Source organism: Anoplopoma fimbria, chromosome 15 (assembly GCF_027596085.1).
Source record: "Anoplopoma fimbria isolate UVic2021 breed Golden Eagle Sablefish chromosome 15, Afim_UVic_2022, whole genome shotgun sequence".
Lineage (NCBI taxonomy): Eukaryota > Metazoa > Chordata > Actinopteri > Perciformes > Anoplopomatidae > Anoplopoma > Anoplopoma fimbria.
The window spans coordinates 17,775,729-17,798,962 of NC_072463.1; the positions used below are offsets into that span (position 1 = coordinate 17,775,729).

Here is a 23,234-nt window from a genome sequence, read left to right on the forward strand (position 1 = left end):
TTGTTCAATGTTGTCACGTGTTCTTTACCCGTCACCCTCACAAATGGACGTCAGTGCTATGTGTCTGTCCCCAACAACGAACAAAAGTCCACTTCAGTCATGAAGTGTTTGTCGTTGGGATCTATTTGAATGCCTGATTGAAAATGTCATAATTTGATTTGATCATAAATATTACCATATTCATACATACATTTATATTTGTTGAGATTTAACAATGTTTCACCTCTCATTTGCAGTGGAACCCCCCTCAGACTTGAAATTTAAAATTCTAAATGAGAACTCAGTGGAAATGTCATGGACAGGACCCTCGTCAAGGATAGAGGGCTTCAGACTACAAGTTGTATCAGATGCAGGTCAGTATGGGAGTCAGCACTTTCATTATGTTTGCGATCTGAACCCATCAGTGTATACACAAAGTTTATACGCATATTAGTTGATTCACTGTTAAATTCCTTCTTCTAGATGAACCAGTCAGAGAGTTTACCCTTGATGCATATGCCACTATGACCTCAATCACTGACCTGACCCCTGACCTGGACTACTCTGTGTCCATAAACTCCTATTATGGGTCAGAGGAGAGCATTCCCATCTTTGGACAACTGACCAGTAAGTACATCTTTTACAGCAAGTTAAGATTGTTTGGAAGAAAATTCATAACTTAAAGTTTACTGTTGAAAAATGTAGGTGTTACTTTTGCATAATTCACAAGCACAAGCATTACTTTAATGTTACAATAATGTTACAGTAATGCCGTTTTTTAAGGACAAAAGGTACACTTATATACAGAAATTCCGTTGTCTTATAATTCATTGTATATGCAGATTTTCATTGGTGTGACATTTAGAATAAATTATGAGAGATGTTCACAAATATCAGACCATCCAGCCACACAGACCATCTCCTTCCTACAACGCAGGGATAACATATGGCTGCAAGTGATATGCCCAAGAAAGTCATTTTTCCCTTTTTATATTAAGAGTGTAACTTATTCCATGTAGCATTTTCATCTAGCCACGAGACGAAGGAAAGTACGGAGAAATCCCATCTGTTTGCTGACTCTCGCTCACTGTTTATAGCTAATTCAGCATAGAGATATGTGTTTGTGTGAATGTGGTTTGGATCCTGTCGACCAGCTCATACGATGTGTTGGTCTCTTGCCTTTTTCTGCTGTGAAAAAGCACACAGTGAGGCAGGCAATGCTAACTCACCGAGTGTTTCCTCTGTTTCAGTCCAGTCCAGTAACAGCAGTGGACGAGTCAGGAAGCCACAGACAGATGCAATAAGTGAGTATGTTTACAGTTGTGTCAACCAAAATCTGAACAGGGCCTGTCTTCCACGTTTTTTTCCCCTTAATGCCTATCATCAAAATATTTTTTCCCCTCGGAATAATTTGGTCAGGCATACACTTTTACCTTCTGTTAGACAGACAGGGACTGGGAGGGCACACATTGGCTCCTATAATTGAAACCTGCTGCATCAAGAAAAAAAAAAGAAAGGCTTGAAGCTAGGAGACACGTGTTGTCGTGTGCGTCATTGAGTGGGGAAGGAGGGGGCTGTCAAGTAATGATGTATTCATTGTGGCACCTGGAGGCAAGTGCTTTCCCTTACACTGTAAAAATATTTGGGTCAGTTATTACTATGATGTCAAACTGTCATCTGCTCATCTCGTGAGACCAGTATGAGTGCATTTGCAACCTGTGGATTCTTCTGGAAACTATGCCCACACTTCCAGATTCTGATAAACCCCTATTCATAGTTGAGCACTGAGAAATTATTTTCCCACCACCCACATTGTTTGACTAAACCCCACTTTGATGCCATCATTTTCAACATTAGGTCAGTGAATTTGAGAAAAAAATGATGCCCTTATAAGAAGGGGGTTTATGAGATGTGAAGAACAGAATTTAGAGTCAATGCGACCTAGGGGAAATGAGGATTAAAGTCCATCCATATAAGCCCTGCCAATTATTCAAATAGAGTCATCTGAAAATGTTCCAGAGAATTTCATCTATGATTTAAAGCCCCCTAAGATTTAAAAGTATAAAAGTGAACATTGCCTGTGGAACCTCAGCTAGATGTTTAGTCTAAAAAGTCCCAATTTTGTCTCTGTCTGCTGGAATGACTATACCAGCCCACTGTTTGGCACTGTCTGATATTTCCTTTGATGTCAGAATGCATATCTTTGAGCCATCCAACTAACTGTCAAGGGTTTTATTTTTTATTTAGACAGACAGGAAAAGAAATGGTCCAGAAAAAAATATTGTTCCAAGGCCAAGCTGTTTCTGCTGTAGCTTTATTGGCACATTTCTGGCTTGGAAATTGGTTTCATTTGAGACGTAAAAGATGTGCTTTTTCTGCATTTCAGGTTTTTACACGAATCATTAAACAGTGGTTAAACTTTTCCTAATCTGGCACAAACAAAATCTGCTACATAATTGTTTAATGGTCCTATTCCTGACTCTTATTTCTCCACTCTCTTTCCACAGAGTGTTCGGTCAGTGCATTAGCAGATTTGGTTTTTCTGGTGGACGGCTCATGGAGTGTGGGCAGGGAAAACTTTAAGCACATCCGTAGTTTCATCGCCGCCCTGGCAGGGGCCTTTGACATTGGCGAGGAAAAGACCCGGGTGGCAGTGGTTCAGTACAGTACCGACACCCGCACAGAGTTCCCTCTCACCCGTTACAACAGAAGAGGAGACCTGCTCCACGCCATCAACTCCCTGCCATACAAAGGGGGAAATACGATGACAGGTAAGGTGTTTATGAACGAAGGAGGAACAGAGATATGAAGGTGTTTATTTGTAGATTTGCTCTTTGCTTTAATTGAGCCAACATTGGTTTGCTGGACTGTTGGTGATTTTATTTACCTGGCAAAACTGAATATTACCTTGAAGTTAAAAATGTACTCACATTTCTGTCTTCAGGTGATGCCATAGATTACCTGCTGCAAAACATCTTTACGGAGGCAGCTGGATCCAGGAAAGGTTTTCCTAAGGTAGCCATGATCATCACTGACGGAAAATCCCAGGACCCAGTGGAGGAGTATGCTAAAAGGCTTAGGAACATTGGAGTGGAAATATTTGTCCTAGGTATGGTTTATTATTCAGTGTTTTGTTGAATAGTAGCTCATCCATGTGAAAGTCTGCCTGTTCTTGGAAACCATTTGATTTTCCACTGATTGTTCATATCCATATTTGACTTGGTAAAAGTCAAGTACTTTTAATGTTTCTAACATACGCAATACTCTAAAACCGTCACCGTCTACCACATCTGCAATGCAGCCACTGGGTAGAGAACATATGAGTTGATGTTGTTCACATTTTCCACCTCAGGTATCAAAGGAGCAGATGAGGATGAGCTAAGAGAAATGGCCTCCACACCTCACAACAAACATGTGTACAATGTTCCCAACTTTGACGTGATCCAAGAGGTACAGAAAAAGATTATCACAGAGGTGTGCTCCGGTGTTGATGAGCAGCTCGGCTCGCTGGTCAGCGGAGAAGAGAGTAAGTAAAAAGATCTTAATCAAATGTGTTTCATTATATTGGGTTCTATGGTTTTGACACAACATTTCCTTATAGGAAGTACTGTCATTGTTAACACACAGCCAAGTAGACATTATGGTGCTGAATACATCTTGAAAGTTCATGTAATAATACATTTCCTGCATTTCCCCCCCAGTGGTGGAGCCAGCCTCTAACCTGCAGGTCACAGAAATGGCATCTAAATCAATGAGGGTGACATGGGATGCCTCTCCGGGTGAAATCACAGGCTACAAGCTCACCCTCATCCCCATGCTACCTGGAATGAAACGCCAAGAGCTCTACATTGGTGCCACGCAGACGTCCATCAATGTCCGTGACCTTTCCCCTGAGACAGAGTATGAGATCAGCCTGTATGCCCTCAAAGGTCTGACTCCCAGTGAAGCCACCATAGAAATGGGGAAGACCCAGCCTATTAAGGTGTCAACAGGTAATACATTCTGTTTTGTATGTCATCCTTCCTTGACTATTCTCAGATATACTCAAAGTCCCTCACTTATTGTTGTTGTTTATCACGGATGCCATATAAAGCCTTTAAGTGACCCATCATTTTTTGTCTTTTGGCAGAGTGCTCTCTGGGAGTAGATGTGCAGGCTGATGTGGTCCTGCTGGTTGATGGCTCGTACAGTATTGGATTACAAAACTTTGCCAAAGTCCGTGCCTTCTTGGAGGTTCTGGTCACTTCTTTTGACATTGGACCCAACAAGGTTCAGATTAGCTTGGTCCAGTACAGTCGCGATCCACACACTGAGTTTGCCCTCAACACCCACCATGACATTAATGCTGTTGTCAAAGCTGTGCGCACTTTCCCCTACCGTGGAGGCTCCACTAACACTGGCAAGGCCATGACCTATGTCAGGGAGAAGATCTTCATCCCTGCCCGTGGAGCGAGACAGAATGTCCCCCGCGTCGCGGTCCTGATCACAGATGGAAAGTCATCAGACTCCTTTAAGGATGCGGCAACCGGCCTGAGGAATATTGATGTTGAGATCTTTGCCGTCGGTGTGAAGGATGCAGTGAGGTCAGAGCTTGAGGCCATTGCTAATCAACCATCAGACACTCATGTCTATCAGGTGGAGGACTTTGATGCCTTCCAGAGGATCTCCAAGGAGCTGACTCAGTCCATCTGTCTCAGGATTGAACAGGAGCTGCTCAACATCCAAAAGAGAAGTAAGTCAGAGCATAGAATATCTAAACCCAATTACTATGATTATGAGTGCAGCCACATAATACGCCCATAACTTCTTCTTTTCGTTGACTACTACTTGCTTAGTATGGTAGTACCTTCATGTTGGTCCATACTGTCCTTATTATACACTGAACCATTTGACCGACGTCAGTTAGCCAGGTCTTCAGGTGTTGGTATGATGGCAAATAATCAATGCAATCAAGAAAAAGTGAAACACAGAAGTATAATATGGAGTGAATTGCTGTGAGGCAAGGCAAAGGCTAAATTTAATCAACTCACTCGATCATTACCTTCCAATAAACACACCACAAAGCCATATACATGCTTCTTGAATGAGCTCTCACACGCCATTTGTTATAACTTACTCTTTGAAAACACCACAGGGACTGGAACTACAGTGCTTTTTCGCCTTAACCATAATTATGATTCAAAAGGCCACCCAAGCTCTGAGACAGAGTAGAGCTGTGGCAGTTCCACCCAATGATAGAATGATATCACCAAACATTATGCTTATTGATACTGAAGCCTGTAGTCCCAAAACACATGGCTCTTGGTGAGTTTAGCAATCCATTCTTGGAAAAATAAATTTAACCTGGCTAGCTGACCAAGGTTACAACAATGCTTTGCTTTTCCTTGCTGCCAGAAGGTAATGGCCAATCGAAGCAAGGGCAGAGAGGGGGGAAGAAATAAAATATAGCTACAGTAGACCAATAAATCTCACAGATTTACGGTATAATATGATGATGGTAGTACTAATTTGAAACTTTTACATGATCAGGGCTTATGCGCTGCCTTTTAATGACCAATATTCATAAACAAGTAACCTTTTATTTTTTAGGTCTGCTTCCACCCAGAGACTTGGTGTTTTCCGAGGTTACCTCCAGAAGCTTCCGTACCACCTGGATAGCTCCTACTACCAATGTCTTGGGTTACCTGGTGCGTTTCCGTAAGGCTGAAGATGTCACTGGAGACTACGTTTCCATGGCAGTGCCTGCTGATACCACCACAGTCGTTCTGCCCCACCTATTCCCCCTCACGGCCTACGAGGTGAACGTCTTTGCTCAGTATGACAAAGGAGACAGTTTTGCCTTGACTGGTGAAGAGACAACTCTAGAGGGTAAGAGAGATTTAGTTGTACCTAATGCTGCAATGGTCATCAAAATGAGAATATTTAGAATCTAATATATTCTCTCCTTTTCAGAGAAAGGGACTGTACGAAACCTACGAGTTACAGAGGAGACAACCAACAGCTTTAAGGTGTCATGGCAAGCTGCTCCGGGTCCGGTGATCAGGTATCGCCTGTCCTATGTCCCACTGAGTGGCACTGGGGAAACACTGGAGGCCCAAACCCTTGGATCAGAGACTACCATAGTTCTCCAAGAGCTTTTCCCCATTACCACCTATCGTGTGTCTGTGTCTGCTGAGTATGACACAGGCGTAGGGGACCAGATGCAAGTAGATGGAACCACCAAAGAAGGTAAGTCAGAAAAACTATGCTATGTGAAACTTGTGTTTCTGCACAATGGATATGAATTAGTGTTTGATCCATTTTTGTTGTCTTTCAGTCCGTGGATCTCCTCGTGACCTTCGCGTCTTTAACGAGACCATATCTACAATGAAACTTGCATGGCAGGCCGCTCCAGGAAATGTCCTTCAGTACCGCATTGCCTTCAAACCTGCAGAGGGAGGTGACAGAAAGGAGATATCCGTCAAGGGAGATACTACCCAGGCTGTGCTGAAAAACCTCCAGCCAGCCACTGAATATGAGCTGTTTGTTAGTGCTCGCTACTCTTCTGGTTTGGGTGATCCTCTTCTGGGCACAGGAACCACCTTAGAAGGTAAGGGAGAACATCTCACTGCTAATATCTCATTTGAAACCTTCGAAGCATGGTTGAATTATTTTTATAGCCAATGTGTGACAGAATTGTGAAGTATGCTTTGTGGCTGTAGGCTCAAAAAGTGGGTACTGCTAAGGGAGCAAATTCATTATTGTGTTCAGCTTATTTTCAAGATGCAAGTAAACTCTGAGATTCAGGCATCCATATTTGTTTTAGAAAATTTCTTTTTATGTTTTATTAAGATCCTGCATGATGTAAAATTACTGAAATTAGGTCAGTTGTCTCCCTCCAAGTTCCTCCAAACATGTACCATCTGGCATTTCGCACATCATTTTTCACATCAGGAATAAAGAAGTTGGGCTTTTACTTAGCAAGGTTGGTTGAGTATATAAGGGCCGTGGTTAGGGGGTAAAATACAGGAATGTGGCACTTGTTGTAAATCGTTTGGCAAAGACTGAAGGGCAGTGAGATGGAAATGGGTGGGGGATGCTTGTAAACTTAGAGAACTTATGAAATGGTTTGGAACAGACTTTGACAGACATATTCCCGCTGGTAGAACCTATACCCATAGGCCTCTCTGAGTCCAAGAATGTGTTGTTTTAGAGTGGTTTATAAGATAAATGGAGGATATTTGATCATTAATGTCAGTTATTATTCTATTTTCTTATGTGGAGTTAATGATTGTTCAGTACATCTGACAATGGTCATTATACTTTCACCAATAGCAATGAGACAGATCTGTGTTTGAAGATCTGTTTCCTGTCTATAGCCGTTTAAAGGCAGTGAAGAAGACGCAACAGGGGGCAGGTCTATTGGTTTCACACAGAGTGGGAAGAGAGATTGTTATAGTGTCACTCCACAGGAAAGGAAGTAAAAAAGATCTCTTTTGAGAGAGATGGGGGGAGGTCCTTGCTCTGGTGGGACAAAACAACAATCAAGGTACTGTATCCCACAGAGGAGAATATCTCTGGTGTTCAGTCAGTTCAGTTTATGGCTGCTAAACCAGTAAACTGTGTATGAAATGAGAAGAACCTTACTGGCCATGTATTAGATTGTAATGTTGAGTTAACCCCACTATGCTGTACTGTATGGAATTGTCTCTGGTAGTCTGTGCATTAGAATGAAGATCATTCAAGGGTCAGACAAAAGCAAAGCTAAAACTTTTTGTGTGCCAAGATAAAAACAGCAGCGCTGTGTCTGTCTCTAATCGTGTCCATGCGTAGCCCAACCTGAATTCCTCTTTGAAAGCAGTTTGAGCCCACAGACACATCAAAGCTATTCTATTCATCATAATGGCAAGAATGGAATTCTTGTTCCTTGATGTTCCTTACACTCCTGGCCGTAGAGAGGTCCTCAGGGACAGGCTTGTTCCTATTAAACAGGGGCATTTATTGAGGACCACATGGGTCTGGGCACTAGGTTGAGTAAGAGGACTTTGGCTCATACTGTGTTCTATGACTGAAGTTTTTCCACTATTACTCATACCAGTAATAACGCATGTTTGTGTGGAATTTTGTTGATTGCATGCATTCTAAAGAAATGTTTGTTTTGCTGTGTTTTCCCCTGTTCCCACACTGACCATAGGGCTTGGTTTTGATTATAGAGTTAGTTTCCACATGTCATTTCTATGCTGTCATCAACCATACGCTCCCACAGGAAAAAGTTTCATGACAAAGCACTTTGTTTAGCCAGCAATATTGCACAGTCATGACGTCAGGAAGCCTCCACACTGATCTCATTGTTTTGAGTGCCACTCACTTTGACTGACCCTCTCTGTGAAGTCCATGTAGGCGAGACCTGGATGAGAGTGGCTTGCACAAAGCCGTCCCTTGTGGCCAACAGTGGATGGTTGCCAATACAGAAGCCTTGAGTAAGACCGAATTTAAACATCCTGAAAAGACTCAGAAGGAGGACAGAGAAGGTGTCATAGCGAATGCTTAGATGAACATCCCAAAAGTGGATATTATATACAAACATGGATAAATTATTTACTTAAGAAGAGGGAGTTTTGTCCAGCATGTGGAAGACGTTACCTAAGAGGACCTTGAAAGCTGTGTGAGCTGTCTGTCTGATCACAGAGAGAACTGTCTGTTCTTCTTCCTCTAGGGAGGGGCAGAGAGGCAGGGCGAGGATGAGTTTAAGGAAAAATGCTTCTTCAAAGTGTGAACCAGAATGCCTCAGAGTGGTAAAACAGTTCAGCCCATAACTGAGAGCCCCTGTTCAGCCCCTGAAGCAGCCATTGTACCAATACCTCAAATAATGAACTACTAAACTGATGCCCTTGGGAACGTTTAGGCAGTGCCAGGCTCTCGTAGTGGTACCGCAAGACTGTTTTTCTCCACCACTCTAAAGGTCCTTTGAGGTAATAGGCCAGAGACAGGCAACCTTGGCACATAGACACTGAAGGCTTCAGCTTTGTGGCTCAGATGAATGTCTCAGTGAACCAAGAGCAATAAAGTAAGGAAAGTTTGAAGTGGGATGCCAGTGCTGAGATGGCACTTTGAGGGAACGATGTATTTCCTCCAGGGATTTTGGAGGAGTTTACAGAGAATACTAACTAAGACTGTGTAAATTGACTTGCTATCTGGTTCCAAGGTTGTGAATAAAGACATACAGTGGTCTAATGGGCTGAAGGATCCAACAGCCATGTAAAATCATTAGGGTCATTTTTAGTCCATGAGCTTGCAGGGTTTCCTCTGCATTTTGTTTGCCTGTGGGCGTTTTGATGTGCAGTCATTTAAATGTTCAATCTTTAGACGTCTTTGGCTGCAGTTGTGAAGGTTATGTTGGCACATGCCCTGCAGGAAATCTCTTAGATGATCTTCAGTTGTCATATGTGGTTTTCTAGAGATGTGGGTGAGGCTGAAATGTGAATGTGTTTGTTTGATCTGGTCCCGTCCAAGGTTGTAATTTGAGAGTATCATTCTCCTTGAAGGGTGGAGTGCAGTTTGGGTGGGGGAAGGGGTTGAGAAAGAAAGTAAATAAGGAGATCCAGAAGGCCTTTGTTAGCATGAAGTTATATTGTTTTGTTATTGTATTGCCATTATATTGCTTGTGTACACATCTCTTTTTAAATTCATAAGCCTCTGTAATGCTTCTATTTAACAACCATGAAGCTAGATTTGAAAATGTTAACTGTAACCATATGTAAAATTAAAAAACTTCAAATGATACAGTGATATTGTGTTAATGCATATATTACATGCAAACCCAAGCTTCTGCTGGTTCTGTCGACCATGTGTTTCATGTATGTGGCCTTTACTCCTAGGAGTGGCTCCTTCTCTTCAGCTTGTCTGCAAGTACTGATGAAAAGTGAGCCACTGTCTGCAGAAGTCATTATCTTGTGATCCTTTCGCCCTCGATTCACACACAGCCGGAAAAGTCAGTTTATTCCTTTGCCTCTGGCAAAGATAACCCTTTTGATGGAATGATCCGGATGATTATAAGTGGCCACACTGTTTCAATGGTCTCCACAAATCTGGAACCCTTCATTAGTTTGTGGTCGTGGCCATTACTCTTAATATCTGGCCTCCACAGCAGTCGGCGCGCTGCTGTTATTTCTGTTCAGATCCGTTTCCAATTCAGAAATAGATGGATGCTGAGAAGGACTCGTAGGGTGTTAGATAGTCATAGTGGCTACCTTTTCCTGCTGTACGGTTGCTTTGCCCAAATTATTCTGCATTGCACTTAGGGAGATGTGTGATGCATCTCATTCTGCATTTGGCTTTTTTGTAAAACCTCATTCGGTGAGGTTTGTTGAATGAGGTTTTAGAGAGACCACCCTGCTGCACTGCTCTGCCTGCCATTATATTGTCATTAGGTGGTGGCACGTACGGGCTGAGGGCCTTGATTCAGGATCAGGATCCCAGGGGTTGTGTGGGAAGCTATGTGTGGCAGCGTATCCTCCTGCGGTAGATGCAGCTCCTCTATATATGGCCGCCAAACCTTGGTGTTTGTCCCATCTCAACATGCAGCCAAGCATTTGCTAGTCGCCCATAACGAAACACCACCACAAAATTCCCTCCACATTAATTCCGTGCCTTTCTCCTTGATGGTTTCTCAAGAAAAGTGAGTGAAGGGGGAGAAAGGGAGAGTGCAACATCTGCAATAGTAGCAAACACACTTTTGTGGATTGGGTTTCCTCTGTTTCGATGGAAAATTAAAAGCGCAGCCGAGACAGACGCTGAGGATATGTGATTTATGATTAGTTTTGCAGAGATTTTTCCAGCACTCTCTGATTATGAAGGGAGAAAATCAGGTTGTTCAAACAGATTTTCATGGTTTATCGCTGGATTTTTTTGTTTTGTCTATTTTGTGTCTTGCCCACTAACCTCTATAAACCTGAATTTTAGCTAACACCACCTAGAAAAGCCCTTACTGGGCTGGAGCTCCCTAAAGCCTTTTTGTAATTTAGCACTAACACTACCATCTTAGTTCAATTATTGTGCATCGGAGCAACTCAAATCAAAGAAAAACCTGAGGAAATTCCTCACATAAACAAAAGTAAAGCTGTAGTGCTACTTAATTTCCGTTTCCATATGAATTACGCACTTGCTGATGGGGTCTGTTTCTAATGCTTTTCCTCTTCATTTATCCACAGAGCTTGGTTCACCCAGAGACTTGGTGACCAAAGACGTCACTGACACCAGTTTCGCTGTATCTTGGGCCGCGGCCCCCGGAAACGTTCGTCAGTACCGGATCAAGTGGAAGTCTCTGTTTACGGAAGAGGCTGGGGAAAAGACCATACCAGGAGACACCACAGCCACAGTCCTTGAGGGTCTCACCCCAGAGACACGTTATCAGGTCTCTGTGTTTGCTGGCTATGGCCGTGGAGAGGGTCAGCCATTAGCTGGAGAGGAAACCACAGATAGTAAGTTCCACCATACGCTTATTCCCTTTTCCTTCACTTCTCTCCGTTTTTCATATCCGACATGGGCTCCCTTCTTTTTTTGCTTCATTCTTTTTCTTGGTATTTTTCCAATGCTACTCTCGCCTTGGGGTTAGCTAGAAAGTGTGAAGCCGAAGTAAGTGTGATTTAACTCTATGACCATAAAAGCCATAAACGCTCTATGACCACAAAGGGACAGTTGCCCTTTTTTTCCATGTCTAACTGTTAATCATTGTAAAAGCTGTATACCACCGTAGTTTGGCTGTAAGCTACATTTTTGGGTGTGAATAGAGTCTATCAGTGCCAATAACTGTTAAGAGATTTGTTAAGAGATAACGTCAAAGCGTGAGCGTGAGCCATCAAAAATCTTCCAGCGCACATCTTTATGACTGTGCGTGTGTGTTATATGTATGTTCAGAGGTGACGTAATGTCCAGCACACCTGCGGCTGGTTTTCATTGGAGATGCACGGCATATAGACACTGGCCTCTCCCTTGTTAGACTACACTCAGGCTTGGATGAGAAAAGCACATTGAGCGGAAAATCCCACCAGTCGGGAGGGAATTGGTCCACCAGTTAGTGAAATGGAATGTGCTCAAGGAAAAAAATATTTCCAACCATCATTACCGTTTATTGATTCTGGCAAGCAAGAAATGTGGCATACACACCGAACACAACCATAAGGCAGCTTTGTAATCTGAAATGTTCACTTTGCTCATTCTTTCGTTCGTTTTACACCCACTATCTCTTTTTTTCTCGTGCTCTACACAAATCGCAAGTCTCTTTGGCCTGAGCCACACACGACAAACTTGGATGTGCTGTTTTTTTCCGTTAATAAAAGTACTCCTTTTGAAGTAGAGGGTTCTGAATATTTTTCCCCAGCTCGTTTTGATGCGTCTGACAATTCACACATGCCCTTCCTGCTCTGAAAATAAGAAACACGCTGTGGAGCACAATGGAAAATTGAGAACCATGGCTTTGCTCAGTGCTTGAAGTGGAAAAAAAGTGCCAGTACTCCCCTTATTCACTTGTTGGTGTGTGTATCGGTCAGAAATCTCTTGCTACCTATTCCTATTTATTTATAATTTAGTTTGTTATGATTTTCACTCATTTATAATTATGTTATGTTGTGTCAGTCATAACCAGTTGTGATGGTATTATTATATTATTATACTTGGGCTATGCATCTTCATAGTGGGCCTATAATACTCCAATAATATTCAAACTTAAAAATGTATTGGGTAATATTGGTGTTTGAATATTTACCCATAGTGTTAATACTATAATCGCTTCCCTGTGTTAGTAGTCTATGGTAACGCTCTATAATATATTATAGGATAAAGAGACACATTCTGAATTTTGTGGCATCAAAACCGCTAGCAATGTGACGTTTGATTATGAATCGCCCAGAGAACCTGATGTGTAGAAAGGATTACTGCCAGCTTGTGAGAAGTGCTGGTGCACAAGAAAAAGTTACGTTACTTCAGACTGTATACCAGTGAATACCGGTGAAAACTGGTACACTTCGAGCACTGGCTTTGCTCAATTTCACAAGACATCTAAGTCTGGCTACACAACCTTCCAACTAAACGTGATCAATCACGTAAATTTCGGGCCTGTTTAATGTATAAACCTCTAAAAATCAGAAATATTTGGGTAGGTTTGTGTCCACACGCATGTGGAAACTGAGCAGATATCCAGATGAAAGACTGTGAGGTAGCCAAGCGTGTTACTGTTTAGTTTACTTACCAGCAGGAAAGCCATGCTGCTTATATTTCCAAAGGTATACTGGAAACATACGTGGTTAAGCAAACATTTAGCAAAGATTCCCACCTGAAAAAAAAGGCCAAAAGTCTACATTTTCCCGTAAGACCATCCATTCATCATTTCTCCTCTTTTAACCTTTGTAACTTTTTTCCTTCCTTGCAGTCTCGGCCGCTGGCAGAACGATTGTTGTCTCTGAGGAGACGGAGAAGAGCATGAAGGTGGCATGGCAACCTGCACCTGGAAATGTACTCAACTACCGCGTTACCTACAAACCCAAGTCGGGAGGGCGCCAGCTAGCGGCCAAGGTACCCGGTGGCACCAACTTTACTGTACTGAGACGCCTTACTCCCCTCACCACCTACGATATCACTGTTCTACCAGTCTACCGTTCTGGAGAAGGCAAAGCGAGGCAAGGAGAAGGAACAACACGTACGTTGGTTTATCATTCTCTAAAGTACAAAGTTGCTCTTTCTGTTGCCAAGTTCAGGAAAAGTTTATCCACGTGCTTAACCACATCTTTATCACAATCATAATCATCTCATACTAAATGACTATGGCAACTGTATTTATTTATTTGTTCTTCATACTCATTTCAAATAGCTTAAAATATTTAGTTTTTAATATTTCACCATGCAGTTCTGTGTCTTTTAGTCAATCTGTGCATATTTCTCCTCTCCCTAGTGTCACCTTATAAAGGGCCTAGGAACCTCCAGACTTCAGAGCCCGCCAAGACCAGTTTCCGTGTGACCTGGGACCACGCTCCTGGCGATGTTAAGGGCTACAAAGTCGTTTTCCATCCGTCAGGCGAAGACATCGACCTGGGACAACTCCTGGTTGGTCCCTATGACAACACTGTGGTCTTAGAGGAGCTAAGGTGTGGCTGATTGCTCATTGCAATATGAACTTTTAACTATATTCTCCAATATATAATTTTTTTTAAAAATCTGAAAATCTTTTTTGTTTGGCCTGCAGAGCTGGTACCAAATACACAGTGAATGTGTTTGGTATGTTTGAGGGGGGAGAGAGTATGCCATTGGCTGGAGAGGAGAAAACCACTCTCATGGATGACCCTGAGCCCCCTTCTTATGTGGCATCAGGTAAAGTTATCTAATATTCTACTATGCAACTCACATATAGTTAAAATGTGCTATCTATCATCAAAGGACTACTAGTAAAACCATGTTTCAAGCTAAGCCTAAGCAGAACAACATGTTTTTAGTCACTCCTCCTCACTACTCCTGTCATCGCCTTTAAGGCAGCGTCTCCAGTATGTTATGTCTATGGGCAGCAACAGTCAAACATTGGTAGCTGTATCACATAGTAAATTCTTACTTAGGAAAAATACTCTCCAAACTCATGGCTCATAAAAGCTGAAGAGTTTCCCTAAATGCCTTTCCTCAAAGCTAATTGTCTCGTGAAATAACAGATGTAATGGCTATCCCATCTGTCTGCCCTTTTTCTTGCTTTCTTCAGTATGACACTTTAGGCTTCCGCTTTTTATTTCCAGTCCAAGTACAGGCCAGTTTAGATTCAAGGCATACGCGCATAAACTTTTTGCAGTTATAAAATGTTTTTACTACCTCGTGAGTCAGAGTGTGGCAGGCAGTAAGTGTGAGAGGGAGGAAAAATGTTGTGTTTGCTGGAAGGAACTAGAAAGGTCAGCTTGACCGCTCAGCAGCAGGCTGGTTCCTAATAAGGAGGCAGATAAGGATTCAGTGACAGCCACAAGAGGATACGTTAGTACAGGTGAGAGATCCCCATCTCCACTGTACCATCTATTAACAACAGGCCAGTTCTCAACAAGCCTCTGGAGTTTTTGGGGTGTGTCAAAAGTCTTAAGTTCCATTCCTTGTCTTAATTTTCTAAAACTATTTAAATTACAGGAGAGAATACATTTTACAGCTGGTTGTCTGTCATGGGGCCTGGGTTTGGGTTTGGGTTTTCGGTGTGAACAAACCAATCTGTAAATCAAACATGTAACCTGTTTTCAGTTGCAGACAGTGGCAGTTAGTGCAACATATCTCCAAAGCACATCTGCAGCCCTCTTTTTAGGTACAGAAGATTGGATGCCTTCCATGTCATCACACAGGTGTTTGGAAAATCTGAAGCTCACCTTGCTGGTCTGGAGGGCACAGTAGTCTCTCCAACGGAGACCTTTGATAAGTCACAGGCCATTAAGGGTGTACTCTCCTGATTTGCCCCCTGGGACTAACTCATGGATCCAACAAGAACAACCAAGAGAAATACTGCCTCAACATGCCTTCAAGACAAGAAGATAATAATTATAACACCTGGAAAATATAAGCTGTCTGATAAAAATCCATAGAGAAGAGGGAATGTTTTATTACTTGCTTGTAAATATATTGTTTATCTGCACCTTGGGGAATGTTTTGATGTAATTTAGTTCTGTTCAATGCCAACAATTAACTCTTCTCTTCTTCTTTCCTTTACCTCTCACACATACTTAAGTACCTCTTTCATTACAATTCACCACATACCATTGTGTGTACATGATGTTGGACAAGGACTTCTGTTTTTTATATGTCATATCAAACCTTCATCTTTGTCAAATTATGACACTATAATGTTGCCCTCTCAGATGTGACTTGTAAGACCAAGGCACAAGCTGACATTATACTGCTGGTGGATGGCTCCTGGAGTATTGGACGTCTCAACTTCAAGACCATTCGTGCCTTCATCGCCCGCATGGTGGGAGTCTTCGACATTGGCCCTGAAAGGGTCCAGATTGGTGGGTATAACACATGACCACATGACAATAATAACATGCCAATAAAAACCTGTGCAATACATTACACATTACACTGTGCAATAATAGTTAAAAAGTTAAAAATAGTTAAAATAGTTGTTGTTTTTTTCTCTGTCTGTAAATATAATATTTCAGTTATTGTTGTTTTTTCTACTGTTTTTTTATTGCTTATTTATAATACTTGTTTTATTTTATTTTTATTTTTTATTTTTAGCTTGTCTTCTTCTACTATGTCTCTTGTGTGCACTTTACTCTACGCTGTTGTAAGCCTGCAAATTTCCCCGCTGCGGGACTAATAAAGGATTATCTTATCTTATCTTATCTTAATAAGCTAGTTAGTTATAGTCAGCTGTTAATTACTAATAAAATAATCTCTTTAAATTGGTATAACAATTTTTTTTTATGGTGTTTTCAGGTCTTGCTCAGTACAGTGGAGACCCAAAGACTGAATGGCACTTGGATGCTCATCGAACCCGGGACTCTCTCCTTGATGCTGTGGCTAATCTGCCCTACAAAGGAGGAAACACACTGACCGGTACTTTGATCTATTCATTTAATGTGTTTCCAGTGGGACCGGAGTCGCTTCTACTTCTATAAGCACAGTAGAGAATTTTGTATCGTGTGACAATCAGGATGCAAAATGAACATCGATGTCTTTGTTTCAGGTCTGGCTTTGAACTACCTCCTCCAGAACAATTTCAAAGAGAACGTTGGGATGCGACCCAACTCCAGAAAGATTGGTGTGTTGATCACTGATGGCAAATCCCAGGATGATGTCAACATCAACTCTCAGAACTTGCGTGATCAGGGCATTGAGCTCTACGCCATCGGTAAGTGAAAATAAATGAGTTCTGTTTGTGTGCAAAAACTTGTTGTATGAAGTAGCCTACTGCTATTATACGTATCAAAGTGCTTATAACTACTGTCTTCATTATTGCTCTTTAGGTGTGAAGAATGCTGATGAGAACGAGTTGAGGTCTATTGCCACTGATCCGGATAGTATTCACATGTACAACGTGGCTGACTTCTCCTTCCTGCTGGAAATTGTTGACAGCCTTACTGATAACCTCTGTAACAGTGTCAAGGGACCAGGTATGTATGAGTTTACAACAAAGCATGCACCCACTGGACTGATCAAAGTGAAGTAATCACTAAGGGACAGGTACCGGATGGCAAGGGCAGACACCTTCTACTTTGCAAAAATTAATAACAACCACATATAGTCTAAGCCAACTGTTCCATTCCCAGACGTTTATAAATCCCGGACCAACAGTAACATGTCTGGCCAACCATCGAAAGCAACACTTTGAGGATCATTGAGAACTTTGAAAAGCACTACGCAAATCTGGTGTATTATTATTATTATTATTATTATTATTATTATTAGAGCCAAACAACTAGCCAAGCTCTTGGAAATGATTGCAGATCTATTATTGTCTTCTTCCCCTGATATTCTCTCTGCTTCCCTGGAATAGGAAAAGTCTGCTCCTTAATCAAATTAAAGAGCTGCTATTTGATATTGTAGGGGAACTCCTTGGAGAGGATGTGGCTTTATAGTCTCAATAAGTACTGTGGTGTTTACAAGGTTCTGTTAGGACTTGTTAGTAAATACGCTTGCTTTTATCTGAAGCCACATTTAGTTTGTCTCCTGCTCCTTAATGTTATTATGTTCACTGTGTTGGCCCGTTTAGCAGCTTCTGTCTTGTTATGCTTACACCTGATTAGGAGGTGCACCCGATGCTCCAACAGACCTGGTGACATCAGAGGTGACTCACCAGTCCTTCCGAGCCACCTGGATCGCACCTGATGGCCCGGTGGACAAGTACCGTGTGGAGTACATGACTTTGTCTGGACGCCCACAACAGGTATACCTGCTTCTAAAAGTAAAACAATGCACAGCAACACTAATAAATGTCTCAATTCATGCAACAAAAAAAAAGTGTATAACATCTCCTTGTGTGGGTGTTTAGGGGATGTGGGCTTGACCCATTGTTTTTGTAGTCTAATGGGGAAACTCCACTCAAAATTCTATTTCCAGCCTCCTGTTTATGTTGGCTTCTCACTATTTGGGTGTCTCATTACATTACAGCATAGGGAAAGGAAACAAAAACACAAAGCTCTCAGTTTAGATGATTAGAAAGGAAATTATGATTTTTCACTGCACACAAGATTCTCACAGAACTCTACTACCGGTACTTTAGCTGCCATGTTCTAACTATTCCATCTGTATTAGGTGTTTGTGGATGGCACTGAGACCACGGTGGTTCTCCAGGGCCTCAACCCTTTGACACAGTACCTGATCAACGTCTACTCAGTTGTGGAAGAGGAGAGCAGCGAGCCTCTCAACGGCGCTGAGACCACACGTATGTTTTCTCTTTGTGGCTTTTTGGCTTACATCAAGGCACGCATCATTTGATTTAAAGAGATCCACTTATAAAAATCCATTTATGGTGAAAATTTTCCTTGGGAAATATAAACTTCCTAAACTAAACTTGCAAAAATTGTCTGACAGGCCTTCGATCATTAGTCGTAGATGTGAAGATCTCCAACTTAAGGAAACTCAGATAAGTGGGGTTGTCAAATAACCACAGTTTAAATTACAGTAGGCTCTTGAGCACTCATTAACCTCCAGCCTTCTATGAACAGAAGTTTCCGTTTGAGTCAGCCTCCATCAGTGATTCCTGCGTGGTCTACATTAATTATCATTTAAAGACAGTATGTATATATATTTATTTATAATATATATATATATATATATATATATATATATATATATATATATATATATATTTTTTTTTTAGTTCTTGTCATTTTGTTTATAAAACCATACTTTGCTGTTCAAATATAGCAATTGTAGTTCTTAAATAGATGCAAATTAAAAGACAACTTATTTGATAACACAGGGTCCAAGTGCCATTTTGACTGTACTGATGGCAGTAGCAATTGTTATAACCTCAGCTTAACTGTGCCAACAATTTGTGTGCCGTTAACATCATTGCCTGGTTATCTAGTGCCCCTGAGTGCTGTGAGACGCATGGACATCTATGATGAGCAGACTACCAACATGCGGGTGAGATGGGAGCAGGCAGCGGGCGCCACTGGCTACATGCTGCTCTACAGCGCCATCAATGCCACTCAGTCCACCCAGGAGCAGGAGGTAAGAGACATTCATAGGAACACTGAGAACGCAGTGTGACCGAACAAAACGGCATACAGCCAATCAGCTGGAGATATGACATATTATGACAAGGAATGAATTAACAGATGCACATGTGCTAATGGTTGGACAGGATTGCACATGCATTCTTATGCTAGAAAACACACACAAACATAGACTGCTAAACACCAGGGGTGACCAAACACTGTCAGCAGTTGACAAAATACAGATGTCACACACTGAACTAACATCTTACAAAGCCACCAGTGTTCGCTCCACCATTCAGTAGACAAGGCAAAAGGGAAAACACAGAGGAACATTGTCAGTCACAAAGGGGCGGGGACACCATGATCTCTGCCAAAGGGAACATCATCATTTGTTCATGAGGTGTCGATACTCAGTGGGACAAAAACCCGTAATTGGCAGATGAAATTCTCCCCCTGTTCTCGTCCAAATGTCTCAATCTGTGTCACTTCCCCTCTGACCTTATGTTGTTGGTTTGGTCTGGTCACGTTGCAGATCAGAGTGGGAGGGGACACAACTGAAGTCCAGCTGGTGAAGTTACTCCCCAACACAGCCTACTCACTCTCCCTCTTCGCCCTGCATGGAGAGTCGGCTAGTGAACCACTGACCAAGCAGGGAGTCACATGTATGTAGTAACTGAAGCATGAGCTGATCTCATTGATGTTCTCATATTACAGTATGCTATGAAGCAGAGCCGCTTTGGTCTCAGCATTGTCTTCATGAACGCTTAACTATAATCCTAAAACTAACACTGACCTTCTGCCCCCCTCGTTCAGTGCCCCTGCCACCTGCGGGCAAACTGATGGTTAACGACGTCACCCACAGCACCATGAGGCTTATTTGGGATGCTGCTCCTGGTCTTGTTCGCAAGTACCTCATCTCCTACAAGCCTGAGGAAGGAGATGCAAAAGAAGTGAGTTTGGTTCCAATCCTTCCTAGCTCCTCTTTTCCCACTAAAACCATGTTTTCCAGAAGGACTTCCGCTGCCTGTTGTCTGTGTGAGCCATTAGGTTTGTATATTGATATTTATTTATTTATTCATATATATTCACTGAATCCTTCATGTATTGGCTGAGACCACATAATGGAGACTGCAGCTGGTTGGATGGACATTAGGGAATGTTTTGGAGTCCAATGAAAACATTATGAAACTATCAGAAAATGGTTTTGTGGGGGTTGAAGGGTGGATTGGACAGCTTCTTTATGGTTGCATATCCCCTTTGAGGAGTTCTTGGGCTACAGCAGCAAACTCTGTGGTCTACGTTTTTGCTACTTCCTTAGCCATAAATCAGGTGGAGGTGATCCTAAAACCTCTTCTGATGGAAACGCACATGTGAAAGTGACTCATGGGAGGAGGATGGGATGCAGTGCGGGGGGAGGAAGAGCTTACTGCCCAGAAAGTAGCAGAATGTCATGTTTGTCCTGATGGATTATGTGATAGAGCCCAACAAATGACAGTATGCCACTCACAACACAGACAGCAGGACATATTCCCTCCAGGTGAATCATTTTGCATGGTTTTATGTTTCAGAGAGACAAATACGGTGCCTGTTTGAGCTTATAACTCGGAGAAACAACTGTTCAAATTACATTTCTTGAAATTCAGTAAATAAAATGTAATGGGATCAAGAGCAGTAAAATCAGTTTTGGTGTTTCCTATAAGTATTCCAGGTGGTTTTGTTTTTGCAGCTTTTTTTTTTAATGTTTGTTTGTTGTGTGTCTTTTGTTTGTTCTAATTTTCCTCTGGAAACAAGCACAGTTTTATATTTTCTGAGTCAAATTTCCTACTAGTCTTAAAAGGAGCACATTCCAGCTGTTGCCAGTATTCCAGGAAACTCGTGCTGTGAACGGAATTAAAGTATTTCCGAGGCTTGGCAGAATATAGCTGAAGAGAAAAACATTTGAAGTTCTATGAGTCTTCAAACATCGATATATGTATTTGCACTACTGATTTTGTGTAATAATATTTAACAAGTGCGTTTGATTATTCTACAGCTGGAAGTGGAAGGAGGTGTGACCACCAGAATATTGGACAACCTGATCTCACAGACTGAGTATGGCCTGGCTGTCACTCCGATCTATGATGAGGGACCCGGTCAGCCGATGCTGGGAGATGCAATCACTGGTAAGAATTAAATCCTCATAATTATGATATTGTGGATAATGGCACTGTCCCATTTGCCTGCCTTTCACTGATTTAGAGATCACACTTAACAATCCCTCTATTCTGTAGATGTGGTTCCTGCCCCAAAGAACCTGCAATTATCAGACGTTACCCAGACCAGCTTCAGAGCCACCTGGGAGCACGGAGCCCCTGACGTGGCACTGTACCGCATTGGCTGGACCAAGAGGGGAGATGCCAACTTCCAATATGTAAGAGAAAACCAGCTGTCAAAAATGTTCAGATTTCTGATCCAATAATTCATCATGCAGGTATTTCTTGCTGAGGCTCACAGAAAAGTGCTTTGGCGATGTTCCCTCACACTGTGATTGCGTTTTGCTCATCAGGCCATTCTGAACAATGATGAGACAACCCACATTCTGGAGAACCTGGAGTCAGACACGCCCTATGATGTGTCTGTCACCGCAATCTATCCAGATGAATCAGAGAGCGAGGATCTGCTGGGCAATGAGAGGACATGTAAGATGCACACTCCTGCAGCTCTGCAATGACAACTAAACAATCACATCAGATAACCCTGTTTTGCTTCAGTTGCTTGACAGAATCTTTATCGGATCTTTGATTGAAGGCTAGACAAATTATTAATGTTTCGATTTTTACCCATTGGAAATATGCTGAGTGAAATGTTTAGCGAAGGGTATGCCCATTATACCTTTCTATTTCTGCCTCTAGTGCCTGTAGAGCCGCCAAGTGGTGGTAACAGACGTAAGTATGTTTGTGGTAAAGCAAGAGGATGCCTTTTCTTTCAAGTTGTGAAAGCATGTTTTATTATTTAAACCAGTCATCAGCATTTTTGTTCATTGAACAACCATCATCACATTATCAAGCAAGGCCCTTAACCCATCCATCGCTCCATTGGTGCTTGGATGCACCTGACATGGCCAATTTAATGTTTGTCCGTCATTGTCTGTGTTTGTCTCATTGTCCATACCATTCATCCCATGGCTGTTCCTGAATCTGTTCTTACTCAGTCATATGACAAATGACATGGCTGAAGAGGGATTTCAAATATGCATGCCCTGCAAAACGGGGATTTGAATCCTTGTTTTTGAAGCGCATTCCATCATCCATCATCTATTCATCCATCCATGCATCCATCCATCCATCTATCCATCGCATTTATCTATGCATTTATCAGTCCATCCATTATCATCTTTCCATCAATCCATTGCTGTTCACACGAATCCACCCCTGCCTCAGAAAAGACAAAATCCCAGAGGAGGATTGTCTTTTCTTCTTTAAAGCTGCAATCCTTGATACCATACAGTGGTAAACCTGCTTTTTTCACCATTAAGTAGAAAAATGCTAATTAAATTAAGTAAATTAATAGGTTTTTAATGTAATTTCAAGACATTCAAGACACATTTGACATTTTAACATGAGCTGAACAAAATATCAAGGACTGTGTCTTTAATAGATATTTTCAAGGTATTCCATGAGAAAAAAAATGCTTGTTCCACATGACGGATAGACATATTGAAATGGTTGTAATTGTGAAATGTGTGTGCGTTTTCCAGTACCTAATGGACCTCCTACCAACTTGGTTGTGTTCAATGAAACCACCACCGCTATGAGCGCAAGGTGGAATCCGGCTCCTGGCCGAGTCCAGAACTACAGGATCACTTACGTCCCCACAGCTGGAGGCAGGACCCAGACTGTAAGTCCCCCGACAGAACAACACACTGCTTTGTGTAGCTATCATGTGGAATTAATTTGCAAGGTCATTTTATTGCATTTTCTCAAATAGAGAGACGCTATGGTAGTTTAATGGCAAAAAAGAAACACAAGTAATAATTTAATCCCAATGGTCTGAAAGGAAAAACAGCAGCAGCAGCAGTACTGGGCATTAAAATATCAGCTACTTTCATTCTAGCATTACTGG

General features: G+C 41.9%; 1 protein-coding gene across 2 annotated transcripts in view; it reads left to right on the forward strand.

The window, feature by feature from the left end:
• LOC129103077 (collagen alpha-1(XII) chain-like) overlaps positions 1–23,234 on the forward strand; it is a 54,038-nt gene that overhangs the window by 3,275 nt on the left and 27,529 nt on the right. The window contains exons 2-30 of one of the 2 annotated variants that reach the window (XM_054613339.1): positions 237–353; positions 463–606; positions 1,230–1,283; positions 2,487–2,750; positions 2,924–3,088; positions 3,332–3,505; positions 3,681–3,971; positions 4,109–4,711; positions 5,569–5,847; positions 5,932–6,207; positions 6,296–6,568; positions 11,169–11,438; positions 13,385–13,651; positions 13,904–14,096; positions 14,195–14,319; positions 15,822–15,971; positions 16,405–16,524; positions 16,655–16,819; positions 16,935–17,081; positions 17,715–17,854; positions 18,223–18,352; positions 19,001–19,146; positions 19,666–19,795; positions 19,947–20,083; positions 21,166–21,295; positions 21,404–21,543; positions 21,679–21,811; positions 22,025–22,057; positions 22,870–23,009. In XM_054613339.1, coding sequence (XP_054469314.1) covers positions 237–353; positions 463–606; positions 1,230–1,283; positions 2,487–2,750; positions 2,924–3,088; positions 3,332–3,505; positions 3,681–3,971; positions 4,109–4,711; positions 5,569–5,847; positions 5,932–6,207; positions 6,296–6,568; positions 11,169–11,438; positions 13,385–13,651; positions 13,904–14,096; positions 14,195–14,319; positions 15,822–15,971; positions 16,405–16,524; positions 16,655–16,819; positions 16,935–17,081; positions 17,715–17,854; positions 18,223–18,352; positions 19,001–19,146; positions 19,666–19,795; positions 19,947–20,083; positions 21,166–21,295; positions 21,404–21,543; positions 21,679–21,811; positions 22,025–22,057; positions 22,870–23,009 — 5,336 coding nt within the window. The remainder of the gene's footprint in view (positions 1–236; positions 354–462; positions 607–1,229; positions 1,284–2,486; positions 2,751–2,923; positions 3,089–3,331; positions 3,506–3,680; positions 3,972–4,108; positions 4,712–5,568; positions 5,848–5,931; positions 6,208–6,295; positions 6,569–11,168; positions 11,439–13,384; positions 13,652–13,903; positions 14,097–14,194; positions 14,320–15,821; positions 15,972–16,404; positions 16,525–16,654; positions 16,820–16,934; positions 17,082–17,714; positions 17,855–18,222; positions 18,353–19,000; positions 19,147–19,665; positions 19,796–19,946; positions 20,084–21,165; positions 21,296–21,403; positions 21,544–21,678; positions 21,812–22,024; positions 22,058–22,869; positions 23,010–23,234) is intronic. The other variant, XM_054613338.1, reaches the window with a different exon arrangement.